General features: G+C 38.1%; 1 protein-coding gene across 1 annotated transcript in view; it reads right to left on the reverse strand.

The window, feature by feature from the left end:
- Positions 1 to 212: 212 nt before the first annotated feature.
- The window catches only part of LRRC1 (leucine rich repeat containing 1), a 130,810-nt gene continuing 108,390 nt past the window's right edge, over positions 213 to 22,632 (reverse strand). The window contains exons 9-14 of the mRNA XM_039467806.2: positions 21,538 to 21,656; positions 19,818 to 19,901; positions 10,367 to 10,482; positions 4,656 to 4,828; positions 3,567 to 3,703; positions 213 to 1,813 (exon numbers count right to left, since the gene is read on the reverse strand). Of these exons, the coding sequence (XP_039323740.1) occupies positions 1,655 to 1,813; positions 3,567 to 3,703; positions 4,656 to 4,828; positions 10,367 to 10,482; positions 19,818 to 19,901; positions 21,538 to 21,656 (788 nt within the window). The 3' untranslated portion in view covers positions 213 to 1,654. The remainder of the gene's footprint in view (positions 1,814 to 3,566; positions 3,704 to 4,655; positions 4,829 to 10,366; positions 10,483 to 19,817; positions 19,902 to 21,537; positions 21,657 to 22,632) is intronic.

The following is a 22,632-nucleotide window of genomic DNA, read 5'->3' on the forward strand; positions in this document are numbered from 1 at the left end:
TATTTACATAACACACAGCCTAAACAGCCAAGTGAACCCAATAAATAAATGTATACAAGTAAAAGAAAGTATTGTATTTGGTTGGTTGAAAATGGGTTTCTAAGAAGTACAATTGGCCAGATAGCCACAACGCAAAGTTACAAGCCAGAGTGAAAGGTAATTCTGGGTTTTGCCCTGTGTAAATGCAAGTCCCACAGGAGGTTACTCATAACTGATGGGTAATTTAGATATTTAATAGACCAGAGCACATTGTCAAAGAATTTGGCTACCTGCTATCACTTGAACATACAAAGTAACAATTTTTAAAAAGCTGTATGGCCAATGTCCGGGATGAATTTATTTCATGGAGAAAAAGAAAAACAAAAACAATTTTCCTAGACACCACACAGTGACTGGCATTTTTCATTTCTCTTTTATCACAGCATACAAAAAAGAAATCAACAGAAACACACCAAAACTTACCCCAATATCCCTTAAATTAGGAGATTTAAAATTAAATATTGAAGCAGTATTTTGTGATACTTTGATTCAAACTCTATTTACAAATTAAATTGCACTTATAAAGATAGCAACATCTCTATTTTCATAGTAGGTTACTTTGCTTTATTGTGGCTGTATAGCTGGATATAAAACTTTTAAAGCTTTCTTGAATAAAAATCATTATTTTGCAGTACATAATTTATATGCCCACTGAATGTCTGAACCAGTTTTCTCTTTTTGTACTCTTCTGCTCTATTTTATTTTACAAATGGCACATACCATCAGAGTAGGCGGAGTCTGACACTGAGCTCATTATGAGAGACTTATTCAGAAAAAGTTAAAGTGTAAGGAGTAAAATATTAGCAGTCAAATCCTTTGGTTCATCTTTAAAAAAAAAAATCAACCGATATAATTACAAATCATTGATAGTTCATCTTTTTGGTTAAAAACAAATCCACCAGGTAGATTACTGATGAAAATGCAACACTGCTTTAAAATACCACATTCCTATCCTCATCACACTGCTGAAAGATGCCATTGTTTACAACTGACTGGACATGACACAGGATACAGTAAGGCACAAGTGGATGGGACAATAAAAACAAATACTTTAGGACTTGTTTTTCTGCACAAATACTAAAATATGTACCGTTTTCAAGATAAAATAACAAAAAAGAAATACATATTTTCGTTATGAAATACCTATACAAAATTTTTAAATTTACACCATCTGAGCTGCCAAAAAAGGTTTAAAAAGTATCCATTTTTTCCCCATACATAAAACTATCTCTCATCAGTAGGTCCAAGGAAACTTGGGCTCAAAATGTCCCAGCACTTTATGGAAGGGAGGAGGATAAAAATTCCCCTTCCTGCTCTCCCTTACCCCAACATAAGACAAAAACAAAGGTCGGATGTTTACAGTAGTGTATTCTACTTATTACAAACAACTGAAATTTAAAAAAAAAAAAAAAATCACGCCGGGAGACCACTGGTGCGCTGACTGGCTGCGGGTTGAATAAGGCACTTCCTGGGAGACAGCAGCTTCCCCACACTCCACGGGAAGATGGCGTGCCGGGGCTGGTTGGGACAAGGAGCATGTGAGGCTCCTCGGAAGCAGAGAGGAATGTCTCGACAGCAGAGGAAGACACAGGAGGTAAAACTTGGAGGTGAAACTCTACACAGAAGTGGTCACTCGGTCAGTGGCATGATTGACCTCGTTTTTGTTTGAGTCCAGTCCTTTAGCAGCATTCATGTCATTCCGTAAATTCTCCACTGTCTTTTTCATGTTCTTTAACTCCCCTGGGTGTGGGGTGGCTCGCCTTAGAAGGGTTCTCTAAAAACAAACAGTGGAGTGAGTGCTTTGGTTTTATTCCAATACTTTTTCAAAACATGCAGCTTCAAGGCATTGGCATTCCAATACAAATGTTACCTTCTTAGAAATTAAGAGTTAAAGTAGGTGGAAAAGCTTTCATTGGAGTTATGTGGATTTATCAACTGCTCACTGCTAGTTAATAGAAAGGGAAAGTGTTCCATATAACTTACCTAGTTACAACAGAAGAATTACTTTTAGAATACAAGAACACTTTAAAAAATATGAAATTACTGTAAAATAAGTCTTCATAAATAGCAATAACATTTTTAAATTTAGGATATAATTGTAGGGTGTGGAGAAAGAAAAAGATAACAGAGTAAATAAAAATTTCTAAATTAGAGTCACTATAATGTTCTACTATTACCCAAAGCAATTCTGGCTTCTTTCAACCCTTGAGGCATGGGAGCTGAAGAAAAAGGAAAGCCAGAAGGAAGTATTTCTTTTCTTATTTTGCTGTTGTGTGTACTATCTCTGTGACCTACGGATGAAAGTTCTCATTCTTCTAATAAAGACTGAAAGTTAAGTAACAGGGTATGAGTAATTTTTAAAATATTATTTAATATGTCACATGATCTTTAGCTCATAAAACAGCATGCACATCTTTTAAATGGCCTATCCTAGCTTGCTTTAGGGGGAAGCAAACTAGGTTAACAAAGCGCTGGAAGAGGCAAGGAAGTAACTGATGATAATCACGCTCTGACAAGTCTTGAGGTAAGCATTAAAGAGTCACTGACAGTGAAGTGATTTTGTCACTCCTAATTTGCGTATTGCCCTTTACTACCGTAAATACCTAAAATCCCACTTGGTGACAGCTGGAATAACAAAGCTATAGGCAGTAATATAAAAACCGCCTTTGTTTTGGGGGTTGCAAGTACTCCCTTTAAGCTCTGCTTATGAAAAATCTCAATTAGTACAAGGAATTTAAGAAGCCAAAGTCAACTGCTAGGAAGATGTCAAGCTTTCTCACCAACGCCTAGAGATGCCAGATGTCTGAGAGACATTTTCAAGATGAAAGTAAGGGTGACTGGTAATTTCCAATTTCTGAACAAAAACTTGTTATGTAATCCAACTAAAATCATAAGCCCTCTACAAGAATGCTAAGGTGAGCTGGTTTTATGAAGAAGACACAGAGGTCTGGCACTAAGTCAAATCATGGTGAATCAATGGAGTCAACAAGGGAAGAGACAGCATTTACTAGGAACAATAAAAAACAAAAGATTCTCCATGTTAAGAAAACAGTGGGAATGGGAGAGGAAATTATCACAAATAAAGGAAAAGAAGCACCATAAAAGCAGCACAACACAATAAAAGGCCAGGGCACCCTGGACAACATGGTAAAAATACAAAAATCAGCCAGGAGTGGTGGCAGGTGCCTGTAGTACCAGCTATTTGAGAGGCTGAGGTAGGAGGATGGCTTGAATTCGGGTGGTTGAGGCTACAGTGAGCTGAGATTACGCCACTGCACTACAGCCTGGGCAACAGAGGGAGACCCTGTCTCAAAAAAGGAAAGAAGTAAAAAACAAACCAAGAGGTCTGTTTGCCTCATTTACCTTTGGTTACTGAATACCTAGAATTACCTAGTTTTGTCTTGTAAAAAAATTCCTAAATGCTGAAGGCAAAGAAGAGAAGATACTAATTGAAAATAAAGAATATCCTTATTAGGTGCCATTCTCAATCTTAATTCTGAACTTCCACAGAATCTCCATTTCCATACCGTCTCGTTGTCTTCTTCATCCTTCTCATCCTCTAAAAATCGGATTGCACTGACTCTGTGGACAGCACGCTCATTCCAGGCTTCATCAGAGACATCATTTACCAAGCTCTCCAGTGCGCCGCAGCGAGGCAGATTCTCTGCAGTGACAAAGACCACATCAGCAGGGAAATGCAGTTCATGTGACTGGTAAATGCTGTCAACCTTGAGGCTGACAAGGCCGAATCTATACGGAGGACCAGGGGTAGAACACCAGAAATAAGGGGGAGCAAGTCTGGCTTTAAAAAACAAACAAATACAAAATTCAGTAAGAAAAATAAAAAGGCGTGGGACAAGAAAAAGGCCCTTTCTTTTTTAATGATGTATAATCGTATTTGAGATCATATCAAATATCAAATATCTGCTAAATTAATGTTTAATATTTCATCACAGAATGTCATCATTTAGAGCCCCTTTAAAAATAATTATTTTATACAACTTCAAAACTGTTCTGACAGTGATGTGGCTGCACATGCTGGACTTTGCTCAGTAACACACTCTACCATGTTTCTCTCTAGGGCCTGAAAGTCTTCCCCAAGTCCTCCCCCTGGCACTCCCATTCCCCCAGGGCACTCTGGTTCTCTTCCACCAACCCCAGCTTTCAGCAAAGGATTTATTACCATTTTGATGTTAATATGAATATTCTGTTTAACCACACAATTTACAAAGCAAAGATACAATGACTCAAAATAACTCACTGGCTTAAAAAAGGTATGCCAGTGGTATTAAGACTAATCTTCTGAACTATCAGTTTGGATTTTAAGAGATTCAGTTACCACTTTTAGAGGTATTATATTTTCAGCCTTAGCTATAACTCAAAACCAAAAGGCTGGTTATGGAATTTCAGACATGATAAACATAAGAGCGGCCCTTCTTCTGCAAGGATGTAGGGTAACCTTTCCGGAAGAGTCCCACAGTGGCCTCACCCGAGCTGGCTCTAGGTGCAGACTGGAAATAATACAATCAGATGTGGAAGTAAGAGGCCTTATGGACAGACATTATGTCCTATTCATTCTCATGGCCCTGTGAATACTGTCCTTAAATTAAATTCACCTTGACAAGTAGGTTCAGAAGGCAGCTGAGGAAGTAAGACACAGGTTAAAACCTTCTCTCCTGTGGTGTAGTCTGTGTCTGTCTGGAATGTAAGCAGAGGCTGGGACTGGTTGTCAGACAGCCACAGAGCCTTCAACTTCAAGGCAGTCAGGGATAAAGGCAGATGCAACAACCTAATTTTTAAAAAAAGGAGACATCACAACCTCAAATTTCGTAATCAAATCAACCCCTATCAATAAAATCAGGAAAAAAATTTAAAGGATCTTCCTGAGATTGGATTCAAAATGCAAAAACAATGTTATGTTAAGACACTTAACATACTCTTTGCAAGTGGACTCTTCAGTAGGTTCCTGTGCTTCCCTTTTTCTCCTCTCACTTCTCCCGTTGGAACCTCCAGATTATAAGGCAAAAAAAAAGGCGGGGGGACATTATAGGACAAATTTTTAGGGTCTTATTCTAGGTTTCAATGTAAAGAGAGAAAAAAAAAAAGTCAAGATGATTTTGGAAGGACCCAGAGGGATGAGTTCTCTACCCCCGATGGCCAGAGCCTCACTGACAGGGCTAGTGTGAAGCTGTGAAATCACCTGTTTCATCAGGAGCACTTGAAGAATCAGGCCAAGAGGAAGGAGATGCCTGGGGTGCTAAAGAGTTTAAGTTGCAGCCAAAATAAAGATTAAATACCATTTTGCATGGACTCCATTTGTTTTCTCTAGGGAGATTATCTCCGGTATTCTATTCTAAACCTTTATCTCTCAGTTTCTAGAGGCTCTTACCTCTTAGGTTCCTAGGTGGCAATTAATATCTACATCAGATTATTTCAGTTTCAAATGAGGTAGTATGTATAAAAGTACTTTAAATGTTATAATGTGACAACTAAAAATTAGTTTTATATTTATGTTTGCACAAAGATTTCACAGACTGGCTGCAACCAGTAGAATCTATTTAGTAAAGATTGTTGCCAGAAATCATAGGTGCACCTATATCCAGTTAACATTAGCAGGAAATCTTCTTATACATCTTACCAACAGATTAATAGTGAATTATCAGACACATATACCATCTGAATTGACAGAATTTATGGGAAATAAACTAGAACTCTCTAAAGATATGGAAAGAAGCTGCATTCCCAAAATACAAACTAATCAGAGTAAAAGCTAGGCATAAACAGGTTAAATTACTTTAATAAAAGAAGTTTAAAAAATCAAAGAGTGCATAGAGAGTATTAACAACAAATGCATTATTAGCAAACTGTTCACAGTGACAACACATTTTGCAAAAGATTTCTGGGTTAGTTTCAAATCTGAGAAAATATTTTCTTTTCCTTAACAATCCGTCCAGTAAAGGCTTAGTCCATCTCATGCAATATGTATTGGGTGCAATACTGAGGAAGTACTGTGAAGCTGTAACTTAAGTGGGAGTGAAGTTCTTAAGCCAGTGCATCCACGAGAACTGCACATGTTAGAGTGCCCTTGGAAAGACCATGAATTGTACAATATTTCACTAACGAGAGCCATATTGTGTGAGAAATACATATTTTTAAATCCTAGAATCCACCCAGTGCCACCATGTGCTCATACCAAGAGAAGGACACCTGAGGGAACCTAAGGGAACAGCAGATTCACAATTCTGTTTTCTCTTACTCTGAGACATTTGTTCGTTAAGGGATAGAACTAAACTATCTTGTGCTTATACAAAAATTCTTTCGCCTCCTATCCAAAGGATGTTGCATACATATGAATTCAAATGTAAGGAAGTTAAAAACATGTATTTTCCAGGTTCTCTGACAGAATTTTTTTTAAAATAGACATTTTACACTGTTAAAGCTTCAAGTACATTAAACTCTTTCATTTTATTGAACAAAAATATAATTTCTTTTAAATTTTTCTCCTATATATTTTAAAAGAGGAATCAAGCTAACCATTAGAATGTTTAAAGTTTCAAGTATTGGGCAAGACACAGTCAGCATCTCTACCTGTCTTACTCATGAGAACATAGAGAAAAAAATTAAGACCTGAAAACTGGCACAAAACACAGATACTCAAACATGGTCATTGTAACTTCTCAGACTAATAACTGGCTTCCCAGCTGAATGTTAAAGCAAAGCATAAATAAGAGGCTACATAGAGCATCAATAATATTAATAAATAACAGCTTCTAAGGATGACAAACCATATGACAAAAGCCAAATAAATTACTAGACTCTACAACAACAAATCTTATCATCATATTAATGAGTTGCCTAAAACACCAGTTTTGCTGCAAAGAATCAAAGCGTCAGCTTGAATGTGACTGCTGTGACTGAATCCACACCACACATGAGCTGCCCACTGTCTTGTGGACAGAAGCATTGCCAGTGGTGTCCAAGAGAAAAAAAATGCCCCCTTCCCTGAACAGTCTGCCCACAGAGACTCTGCAGGCTAGCTGGTCTTCTCAGTAACTCACTACAGCCTGGGGGCAAAAAAAGACATACACATGCTTTTCTGTCTCTCTTGGGTAAACCATTCCAGCTGCAAGTCAGGAAATAGATAAAAAATATATTCCTCCTTTCCAAAGGAGGTAATAATACATTTCTGGTTTATTCTGGTACCTTCTGTATACTATACAATCAACACTCAAGAAACCACAGCCCTCAGGCATCTCCGTGTTCTATTTAGGACCACATCCCCCTAGAAATAAAAAATGTGTGGTTACTATTCACGCCAGTGGTACAAGGACTAAAGCAAATGAATAACCACACTGTCAGTCTCTTGTCTCCAGTTACATCCATGACCAGCCCAGCCCCAAGTGACCTTCCATGCCTGTGAACTACTACAGCAACTGCTTTCTCAAATTTATTTAATATCTAAGCATGGCCTATTGATTAGTATTAACCAGTGACTGAATACATCTTACAATGTGATGTTTCATCTTTCTGTTACCTTCTGCTAGAAGTTTTAGTCTTAAGCAAAGTTTTCAAAAATGTTTAAAAAATATATAAATTGAGAACATAAGTGGCAAAAAAATTAAATAATACTATAATATCTAAAATGAAAACTCCCTGCAGCCTCAAGCCTCATCTAGGAGAACTACTATTAATATTTGAGCATAATGCACAAATAAGTGATTTTTTTTTTCTTTTTTAGGAAAAAAAAAACCACCAAAATGAGAGCTCTACTGTTGAATATTTTCCCCTTTCACTCAGTATCTTTGGTCTCTTTCTGTGTCACTGCACAGAAAAATAATATCACATTCTTTGAATTCTTAGTATTTCATAACAGTATGCTGTTATCTTTTAAATTTTTTAATTTAAATCTTCTGATTGGGTAAAACATACATCCATAGTACAAAACTCAAAAGTATAAACGATTTCCTAATTTCTAATTAACAGCCATTGTTTCTAATATTTGGTACTACTAATATTTCAAGTAAGGAAGATCCAAAAAGGAAGTTTTGCGCACTTGGTGGATATTCCCATGGGAGAGAGTCTAAGTATTAAGGAATTTTGTGTTCTGTGCCTGAGTAACTGACAATATAAGACACCTTTCCCTTACCGTAACAGACGGTTTAATATTTAGTTTCCAAGTGACCGGTTATAGCCATCCTTGCTATAATTTATCCTACCAAACTGCAAAAGAAAGTTTCTGGAAACTCACAGTGCAGGCTTTCAGCTGCCTTGTGTTATTTTCATATACTTGAAAGAAGAGGGAGAAGCTTCTGTTGTTGTATTTAGCATGATTTCCCAGGGTATGACATTTCTGCAAGCTAAAAGGCTGACAAGGCAGCCCTTTTATAAAAAAAAATTAGTTTCTATACTGATACTTTAAATAACTAGTGATTAAATATTTTAATGGGCTTAAACTTTGGTTATGAATCTATATATGCACGGACGAAATGACACACTTAACTGACTCAAATGACATATATGTAACTCAACTTACGTAACTCAACTTTTTAATTGGGTTTTCTCCAGCCTAGGCCAAGCATAATAAAAATTTAACTTTCTCTTTTTCTGAGAACTGGGGAAATGAGGCTTTCACACATATAAAAACAGTTTTTTGGCATCACAGCCATCTTTCTGCTTAAGAATGAATGATGCAAACTCATGCTCACTAGTGTGTGAAGCACCAGTGAATGTGGACTCATTGAGTTTCTACTGCTAAAGATGAAAGATCAGAAAAGAACTATCCTTCTCAAGCTGTAAAGGCTCATGCTTTGCTTAGTTCAGCAGAAATCTGAGGTTCAACTCAATTTAATGCTGGGTTCCAGCAACCAGTTAGTGGTCTTAAGAATCTATCAAGATGTCCTGAAAGCATTAACTTTTAAAAGGTGAGCACTCCCTGAGGCTATAACTCACCTCTAGATTCCAGCTGAGAACTGCTGTTTATTTAGCCCTGCTGTCTATAATCCATTAGCAAGAATAAAAAATGGTGGCCTGTACCTGACCAAAATGACCAGCTAATCAGCACTCAGGAGACAGCCGCCCACTCTTTAGACTGCTGGCCTTTACCATTTAAGATCATTGATCATCTCCCAAGCAGCTGAACCTTTTTCTCCTCTCTAACCGTATCACACTCAAAAGCAATTTTTAATTCCTTTTGGCAAGGAAGTCTGTGATATAAGCCATGCTGCAGTGTCCTGCTATTCATCCTGTAAAACTATTAACATTTTCGCTCCATTGAAAATATTTACCGGGCATCTGTTATGTGCCAAGCACTGTGATGGGACAAGTGATACAATGACACATAAACCAGAGTATCTAACTTTAGGCAACTTCAGGCGTAGTAGGGTTACCCGCACGACAACGGGCCATTCTCATATGGTACTGTGACTGCCACGGTAGGGGAAATTTCTCAAATGCAGATTCAGAAAGGAGGCATTCTGGAGACAACAAAGCTTGAGTGAAGAAGAAGACAGCCAAGGAGCCAGAGAAGAGGGTCCCTGTTTAAAAAAAAAAAAAAAAAAAAAAAAAAAAAAAAAAGCCTGTTTCTGTTCACAGAGAAGGCACATATTAACATTTGGGGTGCTGAAAATAGCTCAGAAAGACTGAAACAAATGTATTCCACAAAGATGAAGAACAGGCATACTCTAGAAACTGGCTTTCAGTCCAACATGACCTCTGCTCTGCAACTTGAGAAATGGTGATGCTGTGGCCTTGGGGATACTAGCCTGGCAGCTCTGAACTTTTTTTGGATTATGAATCATTTGGAGATTCCGACATAAGCTATAAACACTTCCCTAAATACACAATTGTGTTTGTATTTTCAGGGGGTTCAGAGTCACCAGCAGATTATATCAAGATCCCCTAGTTAAAAACTGAGTTCAAGCTCATTTGCGCTCACTTTGCAGGTGAGGAAACTCTGAAGCCCATGAAGACTTCCAAAAGCTACTTAGAAGAGCTAAGCCACAACCCAAGTTTCCCCATTCTCAGGCCACTGCTCTTTCCCTGACATCATTGTAGTGTCGTTCTGGGAAGCCTTTCTACAAAAGTGTCCACTGACACTTTGCCTGGGCAAGGAAAACCACCATGCTCAGGTTTTCCCTGACCTTCTCTGCTCCACAGGGCTTAAGCACTCTACCTGCATATGAAGAACTCCCTGGAGTTTACGGCATTTGAAAAATTGGGATTATATTCTGTAAGATGAAGCGAAGGTAAAAATTTGAAGATGCACTGAAAAGATTGGGATAGATGTGCATTTGTTTCTCTGAAGCAAAGCAAACCACAACAGGCATACCTGTTCCCTGCCAGATCCAGGACATGAAGTTCTGTCGCCTGCGACACCTCTGCAGGTATCCGAGTTAGTCTATTGTCACGCAAACAGAACACGGTGAGGCTGCAGCACCCTCCGATCTATGGTGAGAAAGAAAATACAGCATGTTTTTCAGTTTTCTAGGGGAGATGGAATAGGATCAGAGTAACTTGTTTACCAAACAGTATAAAAAGGATGCATAAACTTATACTACATAACCCACTGGTCTCACTGATGACCAACAATCATTAATTTAAATCATACAAAACACAGTCCCGTATGTTCATAAAAATCTCTGCAAAATGACAGACGTACATCTTCTAAATTAAATCAAGAAAATCAATGATACAGTTTAAAAATTTTATTCTTAAGAGGAGTCATTTTTCCACTGCGGATATCTAACACAACTATGTCTGTGAAATATGTTAACCAAACTATACAATCCGGAAAAATACTATGTGGTAATATGGAAGTTTAACAATTCTAGTTTCAAAAGTTAGGCCAGAGGTGATACTGACGCACACATAATTCAAGACTTCCCCATTATATTAACATCAGCATTCTCAGTGTTCCTTTTAATTCTGTTTTTCAAAAAAGAGGGATATCTTACAGATGATACAGTACATTAATTTCCACCATACATCTTTTAATAGTTTTTGGTCATTCACAAATTAATGTGGTTAATTCACTTTTTTTGATGAATGTAAAATCAACAGTATTTTCACAAAAAGTGAACTGAGTAAACCCATACATGCATTTCTTCAGCTATGTTCTGCTCACAAAATCACATAAATCAACATCGGCATCCACACCAAATTTGATTACCTTTTTTTTTTTTTTTTTTTTTTTGCAATTTAAAGGTAACTGAGCTTTGAGCTTTGTATGTGTCTGGTCTTCAAAAAAGAACATAAGCACACAAACACAAAATCCAATAATTCTCTTGAACAAATTGGTGGTGGTTTTTATAGTCAGGAAAACTGAATCAAGAGGGTGGAAAAATAGCTCTATCCCAGACACAACATTCTGCAGGACTCCATAAAGTACTACATTCTTCTTGTATTCACTCTCCTGACTAAGGGCAACTGCTAGAAAAGGCTCATGAAGGAACCTATTGATGTCTCTCCAACACATGGAAAAAAACTACTGCAGAGCCTCCCACTTGAGGAAGAGAACAAGACTTGAATGGTCAATGATATCTGAATATACCTTCTGCCCTTTTCTATTTATACATGTGTTTAATATATGTTTATAATATCCTGAAAAGCAGAATGCATATTTGTGAATGGCTACATAATTACCTTCATACAGAATCTTTTCATTTCCTCCCTTAAAAATGTAAATATTTCAAAATAATGTACTGAACCACAATATTTAACCATAATGTATGTAAAAGAAAAATAAATACATAAGTAAATATAGACTAACATTTGTCTCTGGTCATGCAGAAAGCACCCAGATATGTAGAAAGGCTTTTAGATTGCCCCCTTTAGTCCCTGCATTCACATATTTTTCATCCCAACAAAAATGGTCTACACATTATACTCTAAACACGTTCGATATTTTTGATCCCACTGTTTTTAATAGAAACGCCTTTCTTTTTAAAGCTTACCAATGATCCAAAATTAGCTAAACATCCTCTATTCCTCCACAGAGTCTTCACAAAACCCTTTGGTCCACATAATAAAATGCTCTCTGCATTTATTTCATTATTACGGTCTAACTCTCTGACAGCACAAAATACCACATGAAGAACCCTAAGATCATTTAACAGAGTTACTGTTTAATTTGTACATGTTTATGTACACTCAGGATGCTTGGCATGTATAGTATTCATCCTATCTCTACCCACCAAACACAGCCTCTCTGCCCACTAAATTTCTCATTTACATATGTTCATACATTTTGTTTACTTACTTGTGAAAGACCTCTACTTAAAAGTTATCTGCCTCTGTGTGTAGCAGTGAAGACAACAAAACTCTTTTTTGTTCCGGTATGAATCACCAGAGTAGCCTCTCCTAGGTCTTATAAATGTGTAGCCCCAATATAGCATCCTATAAGAAGTGTGCAACTGGATTTTTCTATGGCTGAGCACATCCTCCCTCCCTTGAGGAAGGGAGTCATCAGTTCTACTCAGCTGCCCAGAAATATCATGGAAGAAAAGCAATCAAAACCCTGATCCTTTTGACGATCAATATTAGTAGTCTCTGATAAATTTAGACAATCCTGACAAAGATCTATTCATAGGAAAGAATGACTAGGTTGCCCTGGGACACCCTTCCTGCACCCCTACTCCAGGTCAAGGAGCTTCTGAGGGAGGCTGGGGTTCAGGGGTATGGTTACATGCCCCGAGGCAGGGCTTCCAGGTCAGCATTTGGCTGAGGCTGAAGACCACTCCCACCTCCAGGAACCTGACCAAGCTTTGAAGAAACAGGACTTATGTGTGACCCAAGGAAGCAAAGCAGATAATATTATTTATATGATCAACCAGATGGGACACTTAGCTCTTGGAAGGCATATGGAGCTGGGGCTGCACTGTAATTCTGGGTATCTTGTTACGAAGCTGTCCACTGCCCTCTGCCCTCCCACCACAACAACCTGCAAGATATCTGTTTTGGGGCCCTCTTGCTATACAATGTAAACATTTTCAATTTGTATCACGTGTACATATGTAGTCAAAAATTAATTAACTTAATTAAAGTGGGTCAGAGGGAACTCTAAATAAATGTTCTGAACAAGTTCAGATCCCGTAATCATTTCGGAAGACACAGTGTAAACTTCAACGGAGTGTGTGAGCTGTCTACTGTGTTTATTGTTTTGTTTTTCTTTTTCCTTTCCCACTCTAATCTCACACCCATTTGAGATGTCAAGAGGTGAAAAACAATTGCATACAAGAGCCTCTTTGGCCCTCTGGGTTGTCAAAGCAGGCAGTGTGACCTCCTGATCTCTATTGTCTGTGGCTTTTTTAAAAACAATGCCAACAAAGAGCACATGTTGTTGCAGAGTGTGCTAGGGATGCCTTAATCACCCAACAGAGGCACATGCTGTCCCAGCAAACATTCACACAAACACAGCCCTCTTTCCAAATCAGCCAGGAAGGGATGGCACAAACCTCTGGTTTTTAGAAAAGATTATTAAGCATTCAAACCCATAAATGAAAAGATATAGTTCCTTATAGACATCAGAGGGAGATGCGGTATGATGGAGGGAGCAGACGCTTTGAGATCATACAGACCTGGGCTAGAATTTAGACTCAGTCATATGTTTTAAGGGTTTGGGTATGTTACTTTAACCAAAAGTAACAATAAGGATTAAATTAACTGAAACCACATATATATAACTTGGTGCCTATCATAGAAACTGGCCTATTGCTGCTGCCAAATAAATGTGGTAGCTTTTTTTTTCCCCCCAGGAAGTAAAAACCTCAGATCCAAATGATGAGTGCAATCAACACCTGAATATCTACTATGTTCTTAGAATTGTGCTGATGATGGCAGTCTCTTTCCTGAACTTACCTGAATGTCTTTAAAAAACCATCTCCTTAACGATGTATCACAGTTACATTTTGTTTTAATAATGGTGAAGACTGACATGAGTTCAGCATTTTACACATCGTTCGTATATATTTTGGCTTTCCCTTTTGGGTTCAGGAGGCAGAGTTTACAGGTTCCTTAGTGGTCATCAGGACAAAATGTCTGAATCACTTAGAAGTTCTGGGAAGCAGAGTCACTGTTTAAATAACTTATCACCAGTTATATAGGAAGCTGATATTTTTAAGCCTCCCTTAAACCACATAATAGCACCTTCCCAGAATCTAAGGGGTTGGACTTGGATTCTCTGAGAATTATAGAATATAGCTGAGAATCTTTATCCAGCCATTTTGTGTCTCTCTTAATTCAAAATGATACTGTCCTTAGCTGTTAGGCACTGATCTAACCTATCTCAAGAAAATAGGATCTGCAGATTATTGAGCAAACCTCTGCTCAGGTCAACTTTCACTAAGTATTAATTGCCTGCAGGTTAGCTCGCCCTAGGGGGAGATCATTGGACAAATTCAATGATTCTAAAAGGGAGCCTCTGTTAGTCATCTTTGTTTATATTCCATTTTTTAAATGCTTACTTTAAGTGTAAGGGAACTTTCACTTTCCTTCAGTATATTCTTTCTAATATTATTTGTAACATAATTTAACTTACATCCCATTGGCAAAAAAAGAAAAATGTACAATAAGCAAAATCTGGCCAAAATGCAATTTGAATACAAATAATATGAAGGATAATTTTAGAATCTCATCATCTATGGCAATAATATTCAAATGTTCCCTACTTCATAAATATTTTTTGAAATCTTGTGGCTTTGAATTCTGGGGCCACTGACATCAAAATATCCACTAATTGCTATGGAATTCTTTTTTTTCTGATTATAAAAAAGTACCTCTGATTGATTAGAAAATAAAAACCATACATACACACACAGGAAAGCACAATGGGAAAAAAGTCAAATCTTACCACAAAAGAATAATTAGTATTAACACTATGAGGTACAATCTTCTGGTACCACTTGCCATGCATTTGTGATTATACATACGCACTTTAACAACGTTTCTAAGAGGACTTTTATTGACCACATAGTTATTTCCTTCTATGGATGTATCACAGATTATTTAAGAAACTGCCCAGGTTAGACAATGATAGTTAGATCTACCACTTCTTTGCTGTGTGATTCTAAGCAAGTTACTTAACCTCTCTCAGTCTTAGTTTCACAATCTGTTGGACATTGATAATGATTTACCTACACCTCATAGAACTGTGGTGATAATTAGATAAGAATAAGCGCAAAAGCCCTTGGCACTGTGCCTGTCACGTTAGCTGTCCCTTTGCACACCTGGTATGATGCCTGGAACATGAGAGCAGTTCCTATGCATAATGTGAGAAATATTCTTGTGCATCATTCTTAGTGTATCTCCATGAAGGTTTTCCTTGAAGTGGAATTGCAAAATCAAAGGGTATACACGTTTCTAAAGTTTTTATTGTTATCATATTCCCTTCCAGAAAGTCATAATAATTTATATTTACATGATAATATACACTTCCCTCCACCCTTGCCAAAATTTGGTATTATTAATTTTTTTGTGTGTGAATACTGATGAGGCTGAAATTGTTTCACATGAGTTGCCATTTCTATTTCTTCTGTTGATCACTTGCTGGTTTTTGTGAAAGTTTCTTTGTTTTTGTCCACTTTTCTATAGTAAGTACATCTTTTCCTCATTGATATAAAGAAATTCTAATAGAGTAAAGATAGATCTCTCATTTAAGATGCTTAAATGTCTCCCAACCCCCTTTCAAAAAGGTAAAGGCTGTCTTACCTTCTTGAAGATCAGAAATCTAATCTTCCTGTCAACAAATCCATCAACTATTTTTTTTATGATGTATTTCAAGTTTAGGAATGCCTTCTCCATCTTGAAATCTAATGGTCAACTATATTTTACCTCATATTTTTATATTCTATATTATGTCTTTAATCAATAATCCATTTTAGAATATAATGGAAACTTATACTAAAAGAATTTTAAATTGTAATAATAAGAAGGCAGAAAACTATGCACAAAGTGGATATCATCACCATTTCTGAGTATCATAGTAATATTTATGGGTAATTAATATTTATAGGCTGCCTGATTAAAAAAAACTTTGGTGAATGATCTGCAAATGCTATCTTGTCTCATTTGATTGGGTAAGTGTGGCTTAGTTGGCATCACTTCCATTTGGACTTAATGGAAACAAAAAGAAAAAAGGACTCTAAACTTCGATATAAGCTCAATTTCTTCTAGCCAGAAACTCCTTATGGTCTGGCTCTTGCTCATCATACTCATGCTCACACATATACCACCAACTCCATCTATCAGGAATCAATCATACTACTTCACAGTATGTTCCTTAACTCTTCTCTTCATCAAAACTATGAGTTTTTAAGGAATCTCCTTTTCCCAGAAGTATATATACTTAAGCAACAGGATGAAAAATATGAGACACAAATAAGTGACTTAAAAAAATCAGAGGCATGCCAGGTGTAGCAAATAAAGCAAATCTAGCCTTTCTATTAGAGACAGATTTGTGCCGACAAACTTACAATTTAGTGAAGACAGATGAGCTGCCACATGATGCCTTTTAGAATTTCTGAATAACTTAAAATGTAATTCACAGAAAAGCATTCTTTTGAGAGTGAATAATCTGAACAAACATGAAAAACAACACATAACAAAATAAGGTTCCAGGCCATGCAGTCATTTAAAAAAACTAAACAAAACTGAATTTAGAGGAAAATGTCCAGTATTTTACAATGAACAGCACACAAGGCAGTCAGCCGATTTGAATCTTCATGCATTTAAGAAGCAAAATGGAAGTTAGAGATGCAACTGTGATCTGAACAATACTTACAAGATAACAAGTTTACCTGACTTTTCTAAATTTCCAAGCAGCTAACAATTAAGAAAACAAAAGACATTCATTGATTTGCAAATGTTTACTACAAATAACACCACAAAACACAAACAGAATCCATTATTGTGACCCACAGAGTACAAATATTTTCCCCTCAATCATTTGGGGAAAAAAATGCAAATAAATGCTGCTACAGACTAAGGAGCCGTGACCTTAACCTGGCAATACACAATACTATAAGAAAACTTTTTTAAAAGAACAAAATATGGGAAGAACTACACAGCACACCAAACCAATGGCAATTAATACAACTATGGGTTTTTGGCATATGAATTGAATCGGTCAGCATTTCAGTTTAGATATGCATGCAACTTAACTGTTGCAGAGAAAGCAATAAATTTTTGGAAGAATCCAGTGGAGAAAATGCAAGATTTGATCAAATGGTATCAAGCTTGGAGGCAGAGCTAGCATACACACAATCACAGGGCCTACCACACTCCCTGCATAGAGATTCACGACGTGACAGTGCTGCCTGGACCAACGTGATGCAATGAGAGGTCAGGAGCTCTCAGTGGTTTGGCCGCTCAGCACCAATGGTCAGAGGCAAGCACTCAACCATTTCTGCTGGGCATCAAACTGTCACCCTCAGGAGAATTGCAGACATGTGCTCAGCATGTTTCCTACTGTAGGAGCTGAGTGAGTCTGACCAGGAGGTGAGCCAGAAAAGATCCAATTCCTAAAAACCTAACATTCTCTGCTTTATCAGAGAACTGAAGGGAAAGGCACAGACTATTTCTTTCTAAAACGCCAGAAGCCAGAAAACACCAGATGCCGATCATAATTTCTTAGAGAATTATTTCTAAAACGCCAGATGCCAATCATAATTTCCCAGAAAATGGACAAAATATAACTAAAGTGATTAAAGTTAGAAATATTTCACAATATTTTTACTTTTCACATCATGAAAAATTGTCCTAGTAAATTTAGTGGACATATAGCATGGACTGGACATAACCATCTAATTAGAACATGTGTGTGTTTTAGTCTTTTAAAGTGAAAAGAGGACTGATGTGGAAATGACAGTGAAAGTTTTATGAAAGTAAATTTCCGAAGTTCTCGTCTAGAACGTAATCTTGTGAAAGAGAAAGTCAGAGGGTCAGGGAAGCTGGGGATGGGTGGTGAAACTTACTGGGAATTAATATTAAACCTAAAAGTGCTCTCCTCACAATCTGCCTTGAAAATACACCTGAAATGTATTAATTTTCTGTAGTGTCCAAACTGAAGATACTTTGGCCTTTTCTTAACAAATCAGGGGCTTGCCTTACCTCAGGGTCACACAGATGGAAAGGCTGGGCTGAGCCCGCATTACCTAATGGTCACGTCTTAATTGGGAAATTCATCTTTGGAGTCAGGTTCTACCAACTCCTAGCTATGTGAGCCATAGTAGGAAAAACTACTCATTGGCCTCATTTTCCTCACCCATAAAATGAGGAAATCATCATCACTGCACAAGCTGTTGTAAGGATTCAACAAGTACAACAAATATTTGAAAGCATCTAGTACAGTGCCTGGCATTAAAAAAGAAAGAAAGAAATCTTTTCTACACCCATATGTGTGTTTACATGTCTAATCCACTATTGACGTGCAAGTGCTATTCAGCAAGAGCAAATTTAATTGTTAGAGTATCAGTTCTGTATTTTGGTTTGTTGCTTAGAAACTAGAAAACAACTTTTCTAATTGGTAGAATCTCTTAGTTGTGTCCCAGTTTAGCTAAGAAACAGACTTAAGTCTTTTAGCCAGAAACAGTTTACTTAGATGCCAGTGTTCACACTAAGGATGTTTCTGAATATGATCATGTTTATAGTAAATCGTCTCATGTCTCCATTTAGAAATGCTGGCCGCCCTACCCAGGGAGAAGCCTGGGACACTGTGGGCAGAACATCAAGATGAGGAAAGGAAAGAGGAAGTTCAGATACCCTGAGACACGGCCCTAGGAAAATAAGAACCCCTCATGTTCTGACTGGTTGGACGGCAGCTTTGAAATTATTTCAAAATGGATGTTAGAAAGGTCAAAACAGAAATATGAAGCAAACTACACCTGGCCAGTGATCACATCATACAACGAAATACCATGCCTTTCAAGATGAGGACCCAGCAAAGAAGAAGGGTCCAACAGCTGGTTTTAGGCCTTATTGCCAATTTAAAAATAAAAATAAAAATCAAGCTCAGTATTATCTTTTTCCAACCAAGCTCTTCTAGTGCCCAATAGAAAGTATGCCTTCTTTTTTCAGCAGCACACTAGACACCTCCTTGTTTGACCCACTATAAGCTTCTTCCTCACTGCCAGCATTTCCATCTCCCTTGTCAGAATTTAAATGCCTTAAGTCCACCTAGCTACTCTCCACAACAGATGGTGACGTCTCATTTTCTCATGCTTAGACCACTGACCAAAAAAAAAAAAAAAACTAGGAAGCTGGCGTTAGCCTCCCAATTCACCTTCCTCTATGTGTACGCCTTTGTGAACAGCTTGTTCACTCTCAATCCAAAACATAAACATGCCCAAATGCGCAATGTAAATCTCTGCCCAGAAATATGGTTGCATTAAGATCAATTTTTACAATTCCAACTGCTTATGGGGCAGAGCTTAATTTTACATTAAATTCAAAAATCAAACCCAAAGTCATCCACTTCCTCTGCCAAACTCCTAAATTATCCATTTCTGCCAATGGTGTCACCATTCGCTGCATGTCAAGGCCAAAATGTCAATCTCTTTCTTTCTACCATTTAAAATCCTATCAATTCACCTTTCCTAACTCTCCTAAATGTTACTGATGACCATCCTTTGACATAATTCCTCCAGTCAGCTTTATACTCACAGATTAGAGTTCACACCTTAAAAAAACAACACAAACATCTTTGCAAAGCATTTGACATTTTTGATCCTTTATGTATTATTATTTCTTCATAATTATTATCATGTGATTTCTCTAAAAGCACATACCTCTTTTGGTAAGGACACTAATTTATTTCTGTCTGCATTCAAGTTGCTCAACTTCTTTAGTTTTCCAATGCTTTTAGGTAGAGTCTGTTAAAATGACAATTTCATTATTAATTTAACACATATTTTTAATGTGGCTTATAGTAAATAAGATTTTTGCAAGGACCCAAAAAATATAATCTCATCCAGCAACAGAAGCAATACTTCTTGCTGAGTATTAGATATTTGTAGTATTCACTTAGGGGGTACAACATCAAGAATTTTGAATTTTTGTTAAAATGATACTCTGTTTTAAAAGAATGAAGGCAAAAGTCGAGACCTGGGAAAAGGGAAACATCTTGTAAAGGGAGATAAATGCTGTTCAACTCAAGTAAGTGAGAATTTGCACCCTCAAGATTCATTCTTGCCCCACCTGCACCTTCAAGGACCACACTGGGCCAGTGGCTTAGATGCCGGTGGAAGCCAGAGCACTGGAGCAACAGGGCAGGAAATCAGCACCTGGGGCAGGTGCCGAATGGGCAAGGGAAGGTGAGGGCTATGGGGATAGGCGAAAGGTGAGCATCCTGGAGTGGGGAGCAGAGCTCTACCGGACCCAGGCTGGCGCCCACATGGGGGACTTCAACACTCCAGTACAATCCAGGGGTGAATATTATTTTTAGAGTTGTTACGATTACTACTGGTAAGCCTAAAGTCACAAAGCAGGACTGGAAGATTTGGCAGCTCCCACCACACCTGCCAGAGCCTGGCTGCTTGAGCTGCCTGGGGGCTGCTGGGCTGCCCACCCTCGTCTGTGCGCTCCATTCTACCCTGCTGTCCTTTCTGCTCTTTCCACCTAAAAGAGCATTACTTACTCTATTTATAGAGAAAGGAGAAAAGTGAAAAGGAAAAGAAAAAGAAAAAAGAGGGTTAAAAAAACAAAGTGACCAAATGAAGATGGAGAAAAGATGAGAGAAAAGTAGGAGAATAAACTGAAGAAAAGAGGGTGGCTCTATGACAAGTGAAAGAGGGGGGAAGGAGAAGAAGTGACAGTTGAAGGACAGACAAAAGCAGACGGGGCAGCAGGACAGGGAAAGACAACTGAGGACTGCTGCCACCCTGCCCACCCACCCTTTGCCAGGGGGTACATGCATTGCCCCTGTCCTTGTCTGGTGGAAGCCTGGTCCAAGTGGAGGACCCCTACAGCCCCCTTCACCCCCAAGTTCTTATAAGAAGCAGCCTTAACCAGAGCCCATCAGATGCCATCCTCTAGCTCCCCGATCAAGAGTGTTTCCCAGCCCCCATCCTGCCAAGGCTTTTCCAGGCCAGCCTCCATCTCTTTACTCTTCTCTCTTGCTCTTCCCATTTCTTCAAAGAACGCAGGGAGAGGCCAGAGGAATCCTGACAAATATTCCTGGTAGTGGTCTCTGGGCACCAGAGCTGGGGCATCAACACATCCAGCGAGAGCAGCTTATCCCCACTCCTCACTGGAGATGTCTGTGAGGCATTTGTTCAGCTCCTATATTCGAAGCACCACAACTGGGACACAGTTTTCCCTCAGGAGGGAAAACTAAGCACCACTTTCTTTGCTTAAGCAGGTTAAAAACTGATCTTTAGGTCATATATTTGCTTTGTGAGACCCTTTTGGGATATAATGTGAGGAAATTTCCATTTAGTCCACTCAAATCACAAGTAAGTAGAATCTGCTCTAGTAAGTCTTTATGATATATGTGCAAACCACACTCACCAGGAGCTGATTTTCTGTAAGAACTAACTCAGTGAGACTTTCACAATCCCCAACTGCTTCAGGCAACTGTGTGAGTCTATTCTGATCCACCTTCAAGATTGACAGTTTCTTTAGTTTTCCTGTAAAAGCATTATTATTATTATTAAATTCATTAGTAACAATTGTTTTCCTAATCACTGCTTGGAATTTCCTATCTGCTGTTCTTTTCATTTTAAACAGTTACTTATTTTTTCTTCATCCAGCTTTTCACATCATGAAACTCTATCATTTTCATTTAGATCACTAAAGGTTGGGAGTTAAAATAATTTGTTTAGAACATTAAAAACATTCAGCAATTAGAAACAAAGTATTTAAAAAAGCATAAAAATACTGCATCAAAGCCAAGAAATTTACAGAAAAACAGCTTTCTCTGCATGGAGGTGTTTCATGCACAGAGGAGACTTTCATTTTACTCCAAGAATTATCTTTACCATAAACAAAAAAATAAATAGTTTATTAAATCACCTATGAATGAAAATGACTCAGTGAAGATCCCTACAGTGAGGTATTTCTATAGGTGCGGAATAAAGCGGTAACCTCTGGAAAGCCATATTAAGGATAAAGTCTATTTCACTCAGGGCTGGAAGACTTGACGTCTTGGTGATACCCACTGTCCACGGGAAAGAAGAAGTCTTCCTGCAGCCTCCTTAGAGTCTTCACTAGCAAAGTCATTCAGAGAAGTCATGGATTAAGCCTACAGAGCAGGTGCCCTCATTCCCTACTCAGTGGCTAACACGCTGACACTTTCTCCACTACATCAGAAAAGAGTCTCTTGGCTGGGTGGGGTGCCTCATGCCTGTAATCTCAGCACTTAGTGAGGCTGAGGCGGGTGAATCACAAGGTCAGGAATTCGAGACCAGCCTGGCCAATGTAGTGAAACCTCGTCTCTACCAAAAATACAAAAAATTAGCAGAGTATGGTAGCACATGCCTGTAGTCCCAACTACTTGGGAGGCTGAGGCAGGAGAAGCGATTGAACCTGGGAGACAGAAGTTGTGGTGAGCCAAGATCGCGCCACTGCTCTCTAGCCTGGGCAACAGAGTGAGACTCTGTCTCA

The sequence above is a fragment of the Saimiri boliviensis genome, chromosome 4 (genome assembly GCF_048565385.1).
Source record: "Saimiri boliviensis isolate mSaiBol1 chromosome 4, mSaiBol1.pri, whole genome shotgun sequence".
NCBI lineage: Eukaryota > Metazoa > Chordata > Mammalia > Primates > Cebidae > Saimiri > Saimiri boliviensis.